General features: G+C 48.5%; 1 protein-coding gene across 8 annotated transcripts in view; it reads left to right on the top strand.

Annotated features, from left to right (window-relative positions):
* The window catches only part of CHD9 (chromodomain helicase DNA binding protein 9), a 3,201,601-nt gene that overhangs the window by 2,097,824 nt on the left and 1,082,444 nt on the right, over window positions 1-21,333 (top strand). For all 8 annotated transcript variants that reach the window (XM_069639531.1, XM_069639523.1, XM_069639522.1 and 5 more), the window contains one exon: window positions 5,058-5,168. In XM_069639531.1, coding sequence (XP_069495632.1) covers window positions 5,058-5,168 — 111 coding nt within the window. The remainder of the gene's footprint in view (window positions 1-5,057; window positions 5,169-21,333) is intronic.

A 21,333-nucleotide genomic window follows, 5' to 3' on the forward strand; every position in this document is an offset into this window, starting at 1 on the left:
TACATATATATATATATATATATATATATATATATATATATATATATATATATATATATATAGTGTGTCTATAACTGCAACCAAATTGTGTATTTTAACGTTTACAATGACTCAAGTAATTGAAAATTAATAATTGAAGCTTACCTTAGTTGTTACTAAGGCGTAATTCCTGGGTGCCAAACCAGTAAATGTTTATTTATTTCGTATAGATTGCTTGTGGCCGTGCGCGATCGATTATTGGATGTGTGGGCACCTAATGGGAAAGTAATATATTGCAAATAAAAACAATGCGTTCCAACTAGGTTGGGATCATTTTAGCAAAGCGTATCAGATTCTGAGCCGATTTCATTTAAGTGTCCCAGCTTACCTTAATTTGTCAGGAAGTAGGACGGGGTCGAACGCCGGTAAGCTAGTAAAGAGAAAAAGGGGGAAGGGGTCAGAAGCCATCAGCCATCCCTTTCATTGGACACTGTCCCAAATATGTATTGGTTGTATTTGTGTGTTCTTTTTTAGAGGTAGGGGGAGACACTAGGTTATATTAGGATTCTGGACCACAGACTTCATTTATGTAAGACATCCTGATGTCCTGACAAGCACCCTTTTACTAGTTTCTTTGTTACGTGTAGGGTTTAGAGTCTTCAGTTTAGGGAAAGGTTGGGTCTTTTACATTGTAGAAAGAATGCAAGTATTCAGAGAACATACCTCCTTGCCTGTTTCTTGATTCTGACCTACCACACTTGCCTTTAGTGGGAACTCTCAGCAAGTCCTGAGGGAGATCTTCTCCTGCTAGGGGACTTCTCAATGGACATCTTTGCTTGCTATGTGATCAGGAAGTGCAAATTGTTCTGCTCCAAGGAATTTCCCCAGAAGGGAGCTATGAGGCCGCACTGACAGTCAACTGGAAGTTTGGTCTCTATGCATCCCTGCCAATCCCTGTCATACCACAGGCACTCAAGAGACTTTCCCTGTTTGGGACCATGTTGATTTTGATAGCTCTAGACTGGGCTCAAGAGAACTTAGTACCTAGAATTGCTGGGCATGCCCATCTGCCCTCACTGGCATCTCTTGAAATGAGTGGATCTGCTCTCCTGGCCAAAGGGACGGTTCCTCCTTCCAAACCCCAGAAGCCTGAAACTTCATTTTTGACTGCTGAGATATAAAGAGCGGGACTTGTCAGATGATGTCCTGGATGTGCTTCTTTCAACGCAGAGGCCCACCTTTAATTCTATGTATGCCTGCAGATCCTGTAAATTCTCAGGTTAGGGACAGGAAAGGGATCTAGATCCTTTCACTTGTCCCATATCTTGTTTTAAATTTTTCTTTGCTTGGCCCAGAGGAGGCTGCAGATTGGCACTGTGAAGGGGTGCCTGGCCGCTATCTCGGTTTTAAAAAGAACACCTGAGCAATGTTCTTTCTTCACAGCGTCCACTGTTATGCAATTTTTGTTGTGATTGTGCAATAAGTTTCCATCACCCCAGTATGTGGTTCCGGAGTGTGGTGTGAATTTAGTGTTGACATTTCTTGTGGGTGCTACCTTTGTGCCCTTGTGTTCATTTTCTTTAGATTGCTCACCCTTAAAGTGATTTTCCTGGTTAGCATCACTCCTGCCTAATTTTCCAAGGTACAGGATCGATTACATCAGCTGTACCCGGTGCAGGCTCTCAGCACTATGGCTCTCAGACGAGTGACTTCAGGAAAGATTTCCAGGTTTTTGGGGCCAATACTGGTACCCATGCTAGCAGGCTTGACAAGGTGGACCATTGTGTGCTTCTCAGAATTCTATAATGCTATGAAATGACTGGGAAGAATGTGCCCGACGGTCTAAGGGTTCATTCTACCAGAGCTCTGGCTGCTACCTCTGCTCTACCGGGGGTCCCTTTCTTGGACATTTGCCAAGCAGTTAGTTGGGCTTCTCTAGACACGTTTGCCAAACATTAGTGCTTGGATCCCTTCCCTGATAGGACATACTCCTCAGCTGGGTCTGGTGTTGTCCTCTTGATCGCCTCCCTCCTTGAGATCCACATTCTGCTTTGGGAATCTTATCATAGATGAGGAATCCATGGGAGTAAAAAATCTATTAGAAGAGCAAATTACCTACCTCTCTGTAATGTTGTTTAGGATGAATGTTTCTCCAAGAGATTCTTCTGTGCCCTCCCAACCTACTCCACATAGCTGGTTAGTTAGTACACCTACATGAGTTCCGTGGCACTCTGAAACAGAGTGCTATGGTAAAAGGCATAACTGAGATCATGGGGCATGGTGCCCAGACAGTTATTCACTCTGGCGCGAGATGCACAGAGGCGTCTGGCACAGCCATACTGCATCTCCTGGTGTCGGAAAGGTTTCCGAGGGTTAATCACACTGGAGATAGAATGTTATAGATGAAGAATCTGTGGGAGGAACAGCCATTAGAAAGAACTTTACTGAGAGGTAAGCCATTTGTTCTTCTCAGTCACTCCGGTTCATTGGGCGGTTCTGGGCGCATGCTCGCGCAAGGCTCTACCACTCGAAGACTGTGCTCTGAACATTGTCCCAATGGTACAGCTTTTCCAGTTCCAGTCTAACCCAGATCCTGATATGTACCTTTCTCCATCTTCTGGCTATCATAGCCTTGTGCACATTTCCAGTACTAGAGGCCCAGTTCCACATGGCGTCACTCCAGTGGCTCTTTCACCGTCAGTGGTCTCAGTTCAAGGGCTACTTAATGGGCCATCTGGGGGGTCCCCAACAATGTGTTGAAGGGCCTCCTTTGTTGTGCGCTTATTCACAATTTGATAAGAGGGGATCCTTTTTTGCAAACCTGGCCTCAGTTGATAATAGTCACATGCCCATGTTGTGTTTAGCTGCTGAGAGGTATAATTAGTGAGACCTCGGGTAGGAAGGATAACTTGGAAGCAAGACAACGCAGTGCAACACAGGTTTGAATCCCGATCCTCAGCTTAGAAAAAACGTGTTGGTATTAAGGGCGTTATAAATGAAAAATTATAATAATTCTAATTTGATGAGGTTCTGGATATACTTCTTTCACAAGAGACTAGCTACCAAGTCAACCTATGCCTGCAGGTGGCATACGTTTGCTGACTGGTGCCCTGGTCAGGGTCTGGATACATTGACTTCTCAGAGCGCTTGCATTTTAATCTTTTTTGCTTTCTGGTATATAGGACATTGATATATGATATGATATGATATGATCGGTTATTTATAACGCGCTTAATACCCATAGGTTTCTAAGCGCGGACCCGGGGATCGAACCTGTGTTGCTCCGTCTCGTCTTGCTTCCAAGGCAAGCATGTTGCCGCTGAGCTATCCTCCCATGCCATTCAGATTGGTACTTGGGCACAATTTTACTCTTTAAGAGGACTACTGCCCCCAACGTTAGGCATTTTTTGAGGAGATTACTAATCCGTTTCCATGGCATCAGATTGCTGTTCCTACGTGGGATTTGGACCTTGTCCTTACGTTTTGATGGCAGCTCTGTTTGGCCCCCCTGCCCCCTCTTATTTATGTCCTTTGATGCTACTCACCTTTAAGTTGATTTTCCTAGTTGGCATCACTTGGTTAATGAGCTCTTGTTTTTTCTCCCACGCCTCGTAGCCTCATCGTCTCCATGGGGAAGGTTACTTTGAGGGTGAGACGGTCCTTCCTTTTCAAGGTCATGTCAGACTTTCATCTTTCCCACAAGATACATCTTATGGTTTTCTTCCCTTGGCCTCATCCTTCTAAGACCGAGGAAGATGTTTCATCATCCCTAAACAGGGGGACCATTCAGCTACTGCTTTTCTGAAACAAGAGACATTAGAAAGGATGACCAGCTCTTTGTCTGTTTTGCCAGTGCTGGGGCAGGTAGAGCTGTTACAAAGCAGGCCCTGTCCACATGGACTGTTCTCTGCATTTTTTAAAAAGTTGTAATCTGCCTTCTGGTTTTGGGGCTCATTCTACCAGAGGCCTGGCAGCTACACCTGATTTGCAAAGGTGTGTCCTTGTAGTGGACATCAGTCAGGCCGCTACGTGGATGTCTTTACACATGTTCGCCAGGCACTATTGCCTAGGTTCTTAACCAGGGCAGGCTACTTGTGTTGATCATGCTCTAGTTCCTTGCTATCCTGACTTAAAAGTTATTTACTCCTTTGGTAGTCTATGAAGGTAAGCATTCTGTGGAATTAAAGAATCCATTAGAGGAACACATTTCTTATGCTCTGTAATGGAATGTCCTTTCTCCCACAGATTCTACATTGTGCCAACCTATCCCTCATTACGGATAGCTTGTCATCTGTGACAGGTCTGTTCCTCAACCGCTGTGTGAGGAAAAACTGGGCATAACTGAGGTCATTGGGCAGAACTGGATCCATATATGCCACCCACGACATCACATTCTAAGGTCTGATTGCCAACATTCCCAACATGGATCTGCAGTGTGCCCCATTGTGGCTGATAACAATTTGACACCTTTGAAGGAATTTCTAATATGAGGAATCTGGGGGGAGGCAGACAAATATATCAGAAAGAACATTACAGAAGATAGTTTGCTTATTTTTGTGTAATCTGTGTTCAGGGGTGTGCTTAAACAAAGCATGGTGTGTTTGATATTGCTGTTGCTTCAAACCTCTTAACCTATTTTTGTGTCATGGCTGGATATTAGGCAGCTCATGATTTTTAAAAAGATTTGCATTCTCTGACATCCCTGTTTGTGATGGTGCCCGTCCCCAAATCAAAGAAGTTGGGAGTCGGAAAACAAGTGGATGAATTCACCTTTAGCAGAAGACACATTATCTCACCTGGGTGCTCTCTGGGCAACGGACACCAGCGAACATCCATGAGGTCACATCTAGAAATCCTAATGCTACAGAGCTCATGATGTTATTCAACACATATGGCGACTGCATTTGTAGTAAGCCACACTGTTTACTGTTCAATGCTTACATTTTGGTTTTAGTACTATCTGACCATCCACTGTAATAGAAATACACAATAGCACTAATATGTAGATAACAAATGAGCATTATTTTCGTTATGTATTCTATTTTGATATAGTAACTGAATATTAATATTCTTTATAGGCTAGTTTTGTTGCGTCTGGAAATCGTACAGATATCTCTCTAGATGATCCCAACTTCTGGCAGAAATGGGCCAAGAAAGCAGAAATTGATTTAGAATCCATTCATGGAAGGGTACGTTTTTTTTCCATAAATGTATATGTATCTTTTTTTGTTGAGATTGTTGCTGTGTGCTTGTTTTGCTTACCTGACATAAGAGTAAGCATTGTTGATATAACAGAACATTTTTGAATAACTCTGTTTCAAGTGACCGCCTAAGGCGATGATGGTGTGCTTTTTAAGTATGATTAACATAACATTACAATTTTGTGCATTTGTGTCGCTGATTTCTTGTGTTAATTTCAAATATTTCTCATATGCTAGCTTTCTATGGTCAGCCGTCAAGTCTGCAGCCTGATAACCCTCAAGGGTGTAATGGTCTTTCTTCCAAAATGCGCTGTAGGGTCAGTCAAGAAGCACACCCCACGAACACAAAGAGAGGTCCACCGAATCAGAGGAAATAATTCAGAATCTACTGCTGCAAATTCCTCTATATCATCAGCCATGTCATCAGATAAGGGTGCGCAAAGCGATGCGTTTGCTAGGCATGTTGGCGTCATGTATTTACCTAGTCCACCACGCGCGCCTGCGCATGCGACCCATGCAAGAATGGTTGGCGAAACAGTGGTCTCAGGCAAGTTGTCAGTGGAACGATCTACTGGTCGTTTCACCAACACTTGTTCAAAGTCTTCACTGGTGGACGAGAGAGAACCTGTCAAAGGGGAAACCCTTTTACGATCCAGAGGTACAGGCTGTAGTCACAACAGACGCATCCCTGTCAGGGTGGGAAGTACACCTCCATCACCACACAGCTCAGGGTCTTTGGTCTCACTCAGTGGCCAAGAATCATATCAATCTGCTAGAGCTTCTGGCAGTATTCACAGCGCTTCGAGCGTTCAAGCCCCACCTGTTGAACCTGTCAGTGCAGATCTTAACAGACAGCACCACAGCAATGTTTTGCCTAAACAAACAGGGAGGGACTCGTTCGCCAAATCTGTCCAAGCTTGCTCAGAAAATTTGGATATGGGCTTTCAGACGGAACATCTACATGTCATCTCAACATGTTCCAGGGGATCTCAATTCTCTAGGGGACGCTTTGAGCAGGGATCCCCCTCCCAGAAGAACACGAATGGTGTCTACACAGAGAAATCGTAAAAGATCTCTTGTCACAGTGGGGTTTCCCCACTATAGACCTATCCGCCACAAGCGAAAACAGACAGTGCCCAAGATTCGCATCCAGGTTTCCCCAACCAGACTCCGAGGGGAACGCCCTGTGGATGAACTGGTCGGGGATGTTTGCCTACGCTTTTCCACCAACTCCTCTCATGAGGAAAGTGGTCAACAAGATGCACAGCGAATCGATGACGCTCATCCTAGTTGCTCCCTTGTGGGCGAGACAACCGTGGTTGCCACACCTACGCAGACTGGCGGTGTGCGAGCCCATCAGACTCCCGTGCTGGAACAACTTACTATCCCAGCACCAAGGTCAGACAGTGCATCCTCAACCCAGCTCAGTGAACTAGGCAGCATGGCTCCTGAAGTCATAGAGTTTGGACATCTCAACCTACCTCAGAGATGTATGGACATCCTAAAAGAATCTAGGAAACCAAACACGAGGCACTGCTACTTTGACAAATGGAAAAGATTTGTTATCTGGTGCCAGAATAAACAAATTAACCCTGTTGATTGCACTCCTTCCATTATTGTCACCTACATGCTCCACCTGCTGGACGCAGGGTTGGTATTTAATTCACTGAAGGTACACCCGGCAACACTGTCAGCATACACCACCTCCCATAACAAAGTGTTGTGGTGGAAAGTACAAGTGGTTAAAGTCTTCATGGAAGGGGTTAAGAGACTCCACCCTCCAATTTTGAACCCACCACCAGGATGGGACCTTAATGTGGTGCTTGCTAAACTCATGGGCCCCCCCTTCGAGCCCATGCATAAGAGCAGTCTCAAACACCTGATCTATAAAACTGCCTTCTTAGTAGCCGTTACATCCATAAAATGGGTCAGTGAAATTCAGGCTCTGTCAGTGCAGGATCCTTTCTTTACTGTTAATAAAGATTAACTGGTTTTACGTACACACCCTAGGTTCTCACCTAAGTTTATTTCTAAATTCCATGTTAACCAGTCCATTGAACTTCCGGCTTTCTTCCAAGAACCCCAAAGCTCTGCTGAGGTGAAATTGCATACTGCAGATGTGCAAAGGGCGGTCCTATACTACGTGGACAAGACAAGGCCGCTGAGGAAAACGGACCAACTGTTCGTCTCCGTAGCTACAGGCAGAGAGGGAGATCGTGCCTCTAAGGGCGTAATCTCAAAATGGATAGCAATTGCTGTGTTACTCCCTTTCAGATAAAACACTGCCTTTTACGTCAAGAGCCCACGTTACTAGAGGCACTGGGGCCACTCTGGCTATCATTGCAAATGTACTCCTTGACACCCTTTGCAAAGCAGCTACTTGGAGCTCTGTTCACACCTTTACTCAGCACTACTGTAATGACACTCATTCCAAGACAGATACTCAAGTGGGACAAACGGTTCTCAGACATTTATTTGCTCATGACCCTTCTCAAATCCCACCTCCTCCTTCTTCTAACACTGCTCGCGAATCTATGCACAGCATGTGATCTAAACAGATTCCACAAGCCTCAGAAGGGATACATTACTCACCGTAATCGTATTTCTGATGCTTGTATCTGCTTAGATTCACATGCGCCCGCCCTTCCTCCCCTCTGAGAGAAGGCGCATGGATGCTTGTAGTCTTATCTTTCTACCTATCTGCTTGGATAATCTGTACTCGCGCTACTCCTCATGCTACCTCATGCCAGAAAGAATACAATCTGAGGGTCCTACAAACGTGAGGGATCATGGGTACGGTGGACGTCACACTAGGGATAGTACGGAGGCGCGGTAAGCACATGTGGTAGGGATACAACATTGAGAGTGTCAGGCACTGAATGGAAGGAAGCCTAGCTGCGAACAAAGAAGAAGGTTACTGTGGATTGCAGCAGTACAGTAAAGGGGTTCAAGCCTCCACAAAAACCGGGCTGCAGTTGGAAGAGAAAAAGGGGCTGAGAGCCCCAGCTTGTGCAAGAAAGACTCGCGGTGCAAACATAAAGCTGGTGTGCGTATGCAGGCTGGAGGACCAGCGCAGGAACAAAGTGGTGCCGACACAATCATATGAAGTGGATCTGGGCCATATAACTGAGCAGGGTCCTGGCCCCGACCATCGCGCAACCCATTGGGGATAGGAACGTGTGAGCGTGGGTGGCGAGGACGACCCCCCCCCCCCTGCAGCACCAAGCAGAAGCAGTGAGGGAGCGAATAGCAGGATGCTTTACAGCAAAACAGGAAGAAGGGGAGAAAACATGTAGCTCCCGAACAACGAACGGAGCTTGGAGGACGGATGCTGCTGGAGCCTAGGCACGCTGGCTCTCCCAACGTGCACTGATAAGGCAGCAGATAGGCTTGGGAACGGTGAACGGATACAAGTACGCTGCAACACATAAGAAGGAGAGAGATGCCTAACACAGTGTAGACAAAGTAGCCCAGGAGCCAAGCCAGCAGTAATACTGGCCACAACTGCCCAAACTCACGTGGCAGGGTATATACACTAGCCGGACCGAAGAACACCTTAGATCAGGTGTACTCCTGAGCCGCACATAACCCCATGTCAGGGGGAACCAGCGACTCTGCAACGAAATAAGAAGCAACAACAGCCTGACACTACTCTGACCTACATATGCACTTGGAGGATTAGAGAACTCTGGCGACAAGGAGTGCTGGGGAGGCCCCAGAACAGCAACGTGGGGAAAGACTGACCGTGACACCCCCTTATTGGTGAGTGACGCCGCTATAGCAGAGGAAATCCCACAGAGAAGGGTAACTCGATAAGTGGGTCCACAAGGAAGCAAGGATGGCGTCAAAGCTTCCCAAAAGCAAAGGGAAACAACCCACCATAGATGAGTTTGCCAAGTCTCCGCAGGTGACAGAAGGAGCCAGCGGAAAGGGCCAAGGCTTACGAGGCAGTGAGACTATGGCGCGCAGCGACCAAAAAATACTAGAAGTCATAGCTGAACTGAAAGTGTTGTGGGAAAGTAAGATGTGCACTGCAATCTCAGAGCTGAGAACCTCGTTGGAGTTCAAGATTGATGCAGTGAGCGTGGACGTGAACCTGTTGCGACAAGACGTACGGGCGCTGGCTGAGCGCACAGGAATCCTAGAGAAGGAGGTGAAAGCTAACACAAGCACATGCACGACCAACAAGAAAGAAGTCCATGTGCTGAAACAACAGGTCCGTAACCTTGAGAATAGAGCCGAAGAAGCGGGAGGGCGCGCCCGCAGGAATAACGTGCGCATTGTGGGGCTTCCGGAAGGCAAAGAAGGATCAGACCCGACGAACTACGTCGAAAACATGCTACTGCAGGAGATACCGGGCGGCATGCTAAACCAGGGATTTGCAGTGGAAAGAGCACACCGGGCCCTGACTAGAAGGCCGCCACCGGGGGCCCCACCGCGACCTATCACTGCCAAGATTTTGAATTATAAAGACAGAGAGAAGGTCCTGGAGCATTTCCGCAAAGGAGGAACGATAAACAGAGCGTCGGCAACCATTACTGCATACCCGGACTACCCCCTCTTGGTGCAGAGGCAACAGTTGAACTATGTTACAGTAAAGAGGAGGCTATGGGAATCAGGCCACAAATATATGCTGTTATACCCGGCAAATATGAAGGTGCTGCACAAGAATAAAGTGCTGTTCTTCGAACACCGGAAGATGTGATTGAATGGCTGGATTTGCAAAGCAGTCTAAGGAAAGCGGAAGACCAGACGGAGAGCGGAATGGAAAAGTGAATCCGCTGTGGCATTGGCGCACAAGGAGACAATTGAGAGGTAAGTACAGTGCACATGAGAACATTGGGACTGGATTATAGTAGAATGTATAGGGACTTGATATGATAGTTGGTTTGGCCCGACGAGAGAAGATGATGTTGGCACAAAGCAGGAATACAGCACTAGGAGACACACTACTATTCCCCCCGAAGGTAGTTTGGATAGGGTACCTCTAGGGCGGTACTCCCCTGCTGACTACCGAGTATCGGTTGTACTGATATTAGGGCTAGATGCGTGGTAGCCTGAGATCCAGGGATGGAGCTGGGCAATAGTTATGGGTAGTTGAAGGGAAGGAGGGGGGGGGACAACTACAGTTGGGGACGGGTGGGGTTGGGGAAGGGTGGGGAGTTGGGGAATTTGCAGTACCTTTAGTTGGGGAACAAGCTTGTATACTGGTTGGGGGTGTTGCAAGGGGAGTTTGGTTTTGGAGAGGGAAGGTGCGGAGGGAGGGAATAACAAAGATGATACAGGAGCACAGCACGGGACGCCTACAAACGCAACCAAATCTGTACAGGAAGAGGATGGGGAGAAGGGTGGGCGGAGTAGGATATAGCTGAAATGGGTGACCTTAGATTTGTGACCTGGAATGTACGCGGGTTAAACACTTATATTAAGCGCAACAAAGTTGTGATGTATCTACACAGGCAAAAGATAGATATAGCAGTGCTACAGGAAACCCACTTAACTAAAGAGTTTGGAGTTGTTGAAGAGGAAATGGAAAGGGACCACAATAGGAGCCACATACTCAGTATATGCCAGGGGGGGTCCTTATATGGATTGCACCCCACGTCCCGTTCAAATTGATGCAGCAGAAAGTAAGGGAAGACGGAAGAATGGTGCTGGTAAAAGGGAAGGTGGGTAATAAAATGGTTAACCTGATTAATATCTATGTCCCGAACAATGATACAGCACCTTATTTCAGGAATCTGTATGCTATTGTTAGCCCATACATGGAAGGAGCGGTCATAGTCGTGGGGTGGGGGGTACTTTAACTGCACACTAGGCCCCAAGATGGATAGATCAGATAACAAAAGAACTAAGCCTAGTCCGGCGGAAAAGGCCCTGACCACACTTATGCGAGATTTCCAGCTCACTGAGATATGGAGGAAGTTGTACCCCGCTTGCAAGGGGTACTCCCATTATGCAGCCCCACATGACTTATACACCAGGTTAGACTACATACTAGTGTCTAGTTCCGTGGTGGAGCAGATTAAGTATGCAGAGTACAAAGCGGCAGTACTATCGGACCACACGCCATTGATGGTGACATGGCAGATCTCGCCGCCTAGGCCCAGAATACCGACATGGAAACTTCGAGCTGAAGCCCTCAAAGATACCATGTTCAGGGAAGATCTAAGGAAAGCAGTACAGGAGTAAACGATGGAAGTGTTGAGTCAGGTGGCACACTCTGGGAAGCATTTAAGGTGGTGATAAGGGGGGCAGCAATATCGAAGTCAACTGGGCTACTGGGCGGCATAATGGCAGATCTACAAACCACAGAAAGGGAGATTGAGGATAAAATGCAAGAGAGACCAGACTCCCCAGAAATGACAGAGGCGATAAGACACCTAACAGAAAAATGTTAATCCCACTGGGAGAGATTATGTACTCAACTACAGGAAATATATAGAGAGACAACATGCGGAAGGGGATAAACCAGGCAGATTGCTAGACTGGTTGTCTAAAAGTGAGACCCCAAGACAAGTGATTCGAGAGATGTGCCGTGAGGATGGCATACTCAAAGACACACAAGAAGGGGTGAATGAGTGCTTTCAGAAATACTATCGTAAATTATATACTGATAAAATAGAGGCAGAGGAAATGGATATAAACGAAGTGCTGAAGATATCATCCTGCCCTGGCTCGAGGCAGCCGATGGGAAAAGGCTTGAGGCACCACTGGAACTGGAGGAACTGGAATATGTAATCCGTAACCTACACACCAATAAGGCGCCGGGGGCCAATGGCCTCCCAAGTGAATTCTATTAAGACATATATGGCAGACCTGCTTCCACCACTGTTGCAATGTTAAATGAGGCGTTTGAACGGGGCAGGCTGCCGGAGACTCTGAGGGAAGCGGTCATCATCCTGCTTCTCAAGCCAGGCAAAATAGACACTGACTGCGGATCTTACAGACCGTTGTTGATGTTAAATCAGGACAGTAAGATCCTTACTGCAGTGATGGCAAATAGATGGAAACCACTGATCAGTACCTTGATACACCATGACCAAACGGATATGTCCCCCAGCGGAGCATTTCTGATAATTTTAGGAGATTGCACCATGTTATAGACCAGACCGCTGGTGTTAGGCAGAAACCTGTGCAGTTCCCTCTGGGACCACTGCAACAGATTTAAGACTACAGGTGTTTGGCAGTAAACCCACTTGGTAGCAGTCTGTACCACACAGATTCACTTGGTAGCTGTGGCTGAGCAGTCGGACTTCCCTCAAGAAGAGTTCGGCAGTATACAGAGTATTCACAATAGGTCAAAAGAACATAGTAGAACAAGTAAACACTGACCAGAGCTTGGTGTAAAAGAGATATAATTATTTATTTAAAACCACATCTAGAAAAACACACAGGCACTAATAGTAAGCAATTCAAAAACACGGTCACTAAAAGATATACACTCCCTTAGAAGAATATTAGACAAGTCTTAAGTAAAGCCCCACTTATTTTCAGACAGCAGTGAGCGCTTAAAGCAGATGGCACTCTTGTTTTAAAAGGGAGAGAAAAGCAGAGAATAATTTGAAACAGGTCCCAACACTTTTACAAGAACACAACAAGAGAGGAAGGCAAAGTAAAACCGTGAAGTTAGAGTTCAATAAGCTGGATCCACTTTAAGAGGATCAAACGAAATGTGTCCAAGGTCACACGGTTGCAGTGCACAAAAGTCTTTTAAAAGTCCAAAAAGAAGTTGGACCAAAGAAAGGGACCAGTTAGAAGGTCAAGGCGGCCAGCCCAGTCCAGAAGGTAAAGGGATTATTATTACCTTGTAGCAATCTTTAGAAAGGGAGGCCTGGCGGACACGGTACCCTAAAGTGGTGAGAATACTCCAGCGGGGGCAGTTGTTCCTGGGAGCGGATGCAAGTCATTGCTTCGTCCGGGGGAAGAGAGGATCTCTTGGGGGAGGAAGACAGGAGTCCGTTGCACTGCCAGGGAAGAAACCAGCCGCGGAGTTTCTCAGGTAAAAGGAGCGGTCCTTTTATTTGCGGTCCAGTGGTAAGTGGCTATCCGGTTGCCGGGGTGCTTGGCACGGGCAATTCGACCACAAGCCGGTCTGGGGTGCGAAGAGAAGAAGGTAAACTGGTTGTACCCACCAGTCGGGGGAAGAAGCCTCTCCAGCCGGGAGATCTTCTCTGTCGTCGGGAAGTGGTGAGTCGGTTCCGCAGGGCTCCACCGGTGGTGTCGTCGTGGTAGGTCGGCTCAGCTTCTCCCTCGTCGGATTCTCAGGTCCTGTGGCGACTTCTGAAGTTCCAGTCCCCAAAGCCCTGCTTTTATGCAGCACAGCCCCATTCACTCAGCCTAGCTGTCAATCAAACATGCTAAGTGGTGAGACAGCCGGCTCACCACTTGGGCCAATCACACAAGAGTGCGACTTGAGTTACCAAGGTAACTCAGTCCAGGGTGCCTAAACCCCCTCCCACACCCCCTGTGCTACCCAGACAGAGTGGCACCACTTTTGGAGGCTTCTGTGGAGAAGCCCGCCAAAAAGTGGAACAAAGGGCTCGACTTGGGTTGGAGTCACAGAAGAGAACACAAACGCCATTTTAGAATCGAGTCCTGGCAAAAAATACCAACCGGCGAATTAATATTAAATAAATAAACCGGCGGTATGTTCGAGGCTATGGGAATTAAATAATTAAAGTTGGTAGCCTTGAACAATGGGAAACTCCCGTCGGGATATATTCGCGTTCGAATATAAAAAGTAGTATCCACTGCCACCAGCCAAAACTCGATCAGGGAGGACGGAGACGTGCCCCCTCGACAAACAGACCCCGGGGCAATCGAATTGCCCCGACCAGTACGTCCACAATATGATGGTTTGTACTGGTTTCTGTTAATAATTTGGGACTAGTAAAGCCAATGGTGACTTTACATGCCCTGGGAGACAGTAGTCAGTCCCAGGGTATGGAGCCTATGATGGGGTGTCACTATGACACCCCTGTGTCACTGCACGGAGGGTGCTGTGTAACACACATAGTAAAAACACATGAGACCCTATGGAGTAAAGGACCCCATACCCCATAAAACACATTAACAGTCAAAGGAACACCATAAATCATGTCCAAGAGTGGGAGAAAAAGTCTCACTCTTGGCAGGAGAAAAAAACAAACTCCAGAAATCCAGCAAAGCTGCTGGGGGACTCACTAGGTTAGGAAATTCAGCCTAAAGAGAGAATTCTCCCTAACATCTGGAAGTGCCAAGAACTGGCAATAGTCTCACTAGACGCAGTCAAGGCTTTTGACTCAGTTAAGTGGACTTGGCTACTAGCGGTTCTCGAGAGGTTTGGGATGGGACCAGTGTATCTGCAGTGGGTGAAACTATTGTATAGTGCACCGATTGCTAGAGTCCGGACAGGGTCGGTGGTCTTGGAGAGGTTGGCGCTAGGCAGAGGAACTAGACAATGCTGCCCCTGGTCCTCGATGCTGTTTATTCTGGCGCTGGAGCCACTGGCAGCATACCTCAGATACCAATATGGGGAGGTGGGCATTACAACGAAAGGTGGACAGCACCTGATATTAATGTATGCGGATGACATGCTATTCTATCTGAGATACCCTGAAGAAAACGTACAATATATACTAGAGGTATTAGATCGATATGCACTATTATCGGGCATAACGGTAAACCCACAGAAGTCCATGATATTCCCACTAGGGTGATATAAGGGAATGCCTGAAGATACGCTACCAGTCTTTCAGATTGCATGGGCGGTAGACACCTTTAGATACCTGGGGATAAATGTGTATCACAAGGTTGAAGATGAACATGAAAATAATACAGAGAAAGAAGTAGAGGGGATCCAACACAGTATGACATTCTGGACAAGGTTGCCCCTAACCATGATGGGAAGGACGGCATTGCTTAAAATGATGGTACTGCCTAGGCTGCTGTACAATTTTGCAAATGTCCCGTATTCAATACCTAAACGTTTTTTCAATAAACTCCATGATATGTGTAGAGGGTTCATCTGGCATGACACTAGGAATCGGGTAGCCGTATGGAAATTAAAAAACCCACACGATCGGGCGGGGATTAAACTAACCAATTTCGAAGTGTCAGGCCAATTGCAATATGTAGCAAGATGGGTTTCTGATGACACCACATCAGAGTCCAGACTATTGAGGGCGGAATGTACACCATATTTCCTGAATGAATGGATGTGGGTAAAGGAGCCACCGAAAAGTAGGAGAGCGGCATTACTCACCCTTGAAAAGAAGATCTGGCAAAGGACCTATGTAATGTTGGGAAGCAGGACACCGTGCTCCCTGCAGGTCCCTCTGGTGACACTGCAGGGGATAGACGACCAACTGAGACGCGCCATAAGGGAACACTGGGAACTGGTAGGGGTGACAACATTTGGGGATGTGTTTGTTTGTTTATTCATTTGTTAGGCGCACCAGACTCGTAAGTAAAATGGCGCAGCAGTATGGAAATGCAAAGCTTACAAAGTTGCGACATGAATACAGGATACAATATTTACATACTTACAGGATATCCACAGTGTGCAAGAAAATAGCAGTTAATATACATGGCTTAAATAATTACAGAGATAAACACTGAACACTGTACAGAAATATATATTACAAGAGTGAAGCCCTTCATGTATCAATTAGTCTCACAAGTAGACTAGATCGCGCACAGGAGGGCTAGTAAGCACATGGTTTTTGAAGGTGGCGTTGTGATACACTGTTATTGAAAGGTCTCTTCAGGGAAAGTCTGGTTCACAACATGTGCTAGGGGCCAGTGGCGATAATGTGTTTTATAACATTGTTTCTGAAATGTAGGTAAGGTTGGTCAACTCTCAGATCTTGGGGCATTGAGTTCCAGAATTTAGCTGCCTTTACCGTAAAGCTGTTACCACCGATAGTTGTGAGCTTGTATTTAGGTATGGTCAGACAATTAGCATTCCCAGATCTGGTGGGTCTAAGAGAGGTTCTTCTCTGGAGTTTATCAATGAGGTAACTGGGTGCTATGTTATTGAGGGCTTTTTAGGTCAAGGAGAGAGTTTTTAATTGTATTTTATTGGAAGTGGATAACCATTTATGCTGGCGTCTCACAGCGGAGATGTGAGTTTTTTTATTTATGCCTAAGGCTGCTCTTACGGCATTGTTCTGTAGTGTTTGGAGCTTTTGGATAGTGGATTTATTTGCACCACTGTATAGGGCATTACAGTAGTCGATTCTGGAGAGTATTAGGGCTCTGGCCAGGATCAGGCAACTATTGTCAGAAAGGAAAGGCTTAGCAGCTCGGAGTAGCTTGCAAGTGTAAGCAGTAGAGGAGGTAAGGGATTTAATCTGTTTATCAAAGGATAATGTGGAATCCAAGTAGAATCCAAGGGTTTTTGCATCCTTGGAGAGTTTAATGGTGTTCCCATCAATATTAAAAGAGGAAAATTCTTGGCCTAGTTTTTTGATGTTGGCCTGTGAGCCCAGCATTATTAGCTCAGTCTTATCGTTAAGCACAGGCCATGAGTAGCCATCCATGCTTGGATGATAAGGTAAACTTTGTTCACTAATCCAGTGTCTGTAATGTAATCCCCAGAAAGCGAGAAGAGAATCTGAGTATCATCTGCGTAGTTAGTGTAGATGATACCGATACCCAGATGGTCCAGATCGTCAAACAGTGGCTTAGTGAAAATATTGTAAAGGGTTGGCGAGACGCAGGAGCCTTGAGGGGACACTGCATAGGATGGGTGTTGGGTCAGCGGCTGCCGACGGGGAGAAGACTCTCATGATTCTCTCACTCAGGAAGGACTCAATCCATTTAATGGCTCCAGCGGAGAAATGGGCCGCAGAATCAAGGTGACGACATAGGACCTTATGATTGACCAGATCAAATGCGGCAGAGAGATCAAGTAGGAGCAAGAGTACTGTCCTCCCTTTGTCTCCCTGCTCTTCTATTTGTGACTTTAGATCAATCAAGGCTGTTTCTGTTCTGTGTAGTAGCCGGAAACCAGATTGTCTATTGCCAAGGAGTTTGTGCAATTCAAGGTGTTTTTGAATTTGGATATAGGCAGCTTTATCCAGAATTTTGAGTAAAAATGGGACCGTAGTGATAGGCCGGTAATTAGTAGGGATAATAGGATCTAATGTCTGTTTCGAGGGGATTAGGTCCTCCGACGTATTCCATATCTATGACGGGTAATGTCCACAGCTGTGCTGCTTCGGAAAATCTTTGGCGTCTGCGTCGATTACGTTGATACGCCGCCCCTGAGGACCTCCTCCGATGGCCGACGTCACCCGATGTGATAAGTAGGACATATGACGCCCATAGCCTCAGTTCCGTTTTTTTTTCGCGAACGTGTTCGCCTCGTGAATCTCGATACGCCTCGACTCTTTGGAGTTTGCTGTTTTCAATTCTCGGTTCGTTGAACCTGTTCGGTTTTTTGTGAAGACCTGTTCGTGGCGATGTCTACTTCGTCTTCAACCACGCGTCCGGACTTCAAGAAGTGCGGGGACTGTGGGTCCAAGATGTTGGTCACGGACTCGCACAACGCCTGCCTCTGGTGCCTCGGGGAGGCCCACGATACGGACGACTGTGTCGACTGCCAGTCGCTCACGGCAAAGGCTTTGCAGGAACGCAAGAAGAAGCTGTTGGTAGGCCGGGTGTCTAAGCCCCGGAAGTCGAGGTCTGCGGGGCTTTCGACGGGTGACTCGAGGGGCGACTCTCCGCGTCATCGTCGGATGTCCAGTGGGTCTCCTTCCAGGAGTTGGTCTCGCCACTCCTCCGCCTCTTCGAGGAATTCCCGGAAGCGCCGGCATCGGTCGCCTTCCCCGTCCTCTTCCGAGGACTCCGCCCGTCGGCGGGTCGCTTATCCCTCCATGCAAGCGACACCGGAGGAATGGGCTTCCTTCGGGAAGCAGATGCTAGCGATTCTTGAATCGCAGGGCACCGGTCCGTCCGCGCCTCCGAGTGGGGTCGGTCGGCACCGGTCGAGAGACACCGCTCGTACGCCTTCGGGCTCGGGTGGTCGGCACGGCTCGCGGGAGAGGTCCCGTTCGGACAAGGGTAGCCGTTCTCGCCATGCCCGTTCCAGGTCCTGGTCCTCAACGCGCTCGAGACCGCGTGATCCTGTGCCGTCTTCGAAGAAGACGTCGACGCCTGTGGCGCCGAGGTTGTCGACGATTTCTCTCGAGGCTCCGCCTCCGAGGGGGTCGTCGACTCCATCGGCGCCTAGGTCGTCGAGAGACACGCTCGGAGCTCCGGCTTCGAGGCCTGTGTCGACGCCGCCGATGCTGGCGGCGCTGCAGCTGACGTCGACGCCTTTTCTGTCGGCACCGACTCGTTCGGCGCCCTCGACGCCTTTAGAGGCGGTGGTGTCGGAAGGGCCCTGTGGCACGGGATTAGCCCTTAGGAAGGCTCTGGCTAAGGTCAGGCACTGCTTTGGTCCCCGGGGTCTTCCTCTCCCCGCCTGGAGTACATTTCAGAGGGTGATGAAGGCTCTGATGACGGCTTGGTTCCGGTTCCGGTTACGGCTCCAGATGAGCTTATCTCGGGCCATAGCCAGTTTGATGACCTGAGGCAGTCGCTACATGATGCCAGTGGACTGGACACCTCTCCGGAGGTGGAGTTTTGTAGGCCGGAGCATAGCACTCATGCCGATTCTTCATATCGGCGCCTGATGTCTCGGGTCAGTGAGTACTTGGGTTGGTCAGCTCCCCCAGGGGAGTTCGTTCAGGATGATCTCACGGACATCCTTGATCTTGTTCCCCCCACTGACCCAGTTTTGTCGTTTCAGATGGCTCTGCAGAGAAGGGTGGCGGCGGCTTAGACTGCTCCGGAGAGTCTCCCGGCAGTGGGCAAGTCTTTGTCGCGAAAATACCGTCCAGCCAGTAGCGACCCCTGCTACTTGTCTAGGCACCCCACTCCAGAGAGTTTGGTGGTGCAGGCGGCCATGGCCCCGGCAAAGCAGGCGTCGTATCCTACCATCCCTCCGGATAGGGACGACAAACGTTTTGACGGCTGGGCGAAGAAAGTGTTTTCTTCAGGGGGTATGGCGCTTCAGGCGGCCAACTCCATATGTGCCTTGTCTCGTTTCACACACATTCTGAGGAACTGTGTTGCTTTAGCGGCTGAACATATTCCTGAAGGGGACGAACGGGATGGTTTCCTTGCTATGGTTCAGGATGGCAAGGATGCCATGTGTGAGGCCGTTCAGTCGGGTTTGGACTTGGCAGATTGTGTCTGCCGGTCCATGGCGTCGAGCACCGTAATACGCAGGTTTGCGTGGTTGCTGAAGTCTGGGTTCGCTCCTGATGTGCAGTCCCGGCTCCTCAACATGCCCTTTGACGGTGAACACCTTTTTGGCAGCAAGGCTGACGAGAGCCTTGAGAGGTTGCAGACCTCCAAAGCTGCAGCAAAGTCGTTGGGCGCTGCAGTTCGCCAACCTCTGCCTTTTCGTCCTAGGGGACAGCAATGGAGGGGAGGTTCCTTTCGCTATTACTCGTCTTTCAGTAAAGCGAGGGGAGCTAGCAGTCAAAGAGGCCATCGTAAGAGTGCCAGAGGTGGAAACAAAGGTACTCGAGGTGCCAAGGCCGCTCTGGCAGTTGCCTCTTTGCCCTCAGGCAACGCCGCAGCCGCTACCACTCAGTCATGAGGCCAGGTCCCATGGTTCGCCGGTTGGGGGAAGGCTGGCGCAGCATCTTGTAGAGTGGCAAGCCATTACTTCGGATGTGTGGGTTCTGGAGATCATAACCCACGGCTACTGTCTTCCTTTTCGGAGCCTCACGACAATCCACCAGGGAACCTCTCTTTGAAGAGTCCGGATCCGCTCCTTGCGCAGGAAATTCAAGCCCTGCTGGAGAAAGGCACCATAGAACTGGTGCCTGTAGCAGAGAGGAACAAGGGTTGGTATTCCCCTTATTTTTTGATTTCGAAGAAAGACAGGGGATTGAGACCCATCATGGATTTGCGCAGTCTGAACAAACTCCTCAGGAAGGACAAGTTCAAGATGGTTACTCTTTCTCAAGTCGTCCAGGCCCTTCAACTTCAGGACTGGTTGGTGTCTCTTGACCTCAAGGATGCTTACTTCCATGTGCTGATTCTTCCCAGGCACAAGAAGTACCTGAGGTTCGTGTTTGGTTACTCGCACCTTCAGTTTCGGGTCCTGCCGTTCGGATTGACCTCCGCCCCAAGGGTTTTCACCAAGCTCATGGTAGTGGTGGCAGCGCATCTCAGGAAAGGGGGGGATTCACGTCTACCCCTACCTGGACGATTGGTTGATCAGGGGGAGCTCTCCCGAGCAAGTCCTGGATCATCTGTCTGTCACCTGCCACTCCCTTCACAGGCTGGGCTTCTCACTCAATTTAAAAAGTCCCATTTGACGCCAACGCAGCGGCTCCAGTACATCGGAGCAGTGCTCGACACATCCCTGGGGCAGTGTTTTCCTCCCCAGGTGAGGGCTCTTCACATTCAGCAGATGGTGTACAAGTTTCAATTTGCCCAGGATCTCCCAGCGTCCGAGTTCTTGAGACTGCTCGGCCTCATGGCATCCTGCATTCTTCTGGTACCAGAGGCTCGTCTGCGGATGAGATTTCTGCAGTGGGCACTCAAGCTCCAGTGGTTTCAGTTCTCCGACAGGCTGTCGGACCCTGTTCAGGTGCCGCCCTCGGTCGCCAAGGACCTTCTGTGGTGGGCCGTGGAAGGCAATCTGATGAAAGGGGCCCCATTTTGGCTGCCCTCGTCGGAGGTGACGGTTGTGACGGACACATCCCTCACGGGATGGGGAGCTCATGCCAACGAGTTTACCGTCAGCGGTCGTTGGTCTCCGTCGGAGTCCAGACTCCATATCAATCTGTTGAAGTTGAGGGCCGTCAGGCTAGCCCTGAAGGCTTTTCTGCCGACTGTGCGTGGAAAGAGTGTCCTGATTCTAACGGACAACACGGTGGCCATGCACTACCTCAACAAAAAGAGGGGGGGGGTGCAGGGTCACTTCTGCTGTGCAGGGAGGTGATGCAGCTCGAGTTCTGGGCCATCCAGCAGGAAGTTTCGATCTCGGCTGTTCATCTGGCCGGAGATGACAATGAGACGGCGGACGCTCTGAGCAGGCAGAGCACGATCTCTCGCGAGTGGTAGCTGGCTCAGGAGATTCTCCAGGAGATCATTGCCCTTT

Source organism: Ambystoma mexicanum, chromosome 1q (assembly GCF_040938575.1).
Source record: "Ambystoma mexicanum isolate Mex_15411 chromosome 1q, UKY_AmexF1_1, whole genome shotgun sequence".
Lineage (NCBI taxonomy): Eukaryota > Metazoa > Chordata > Amphibia > Caudata > Ambystomatidae > Ambystoma > Ambystoma mexicanum.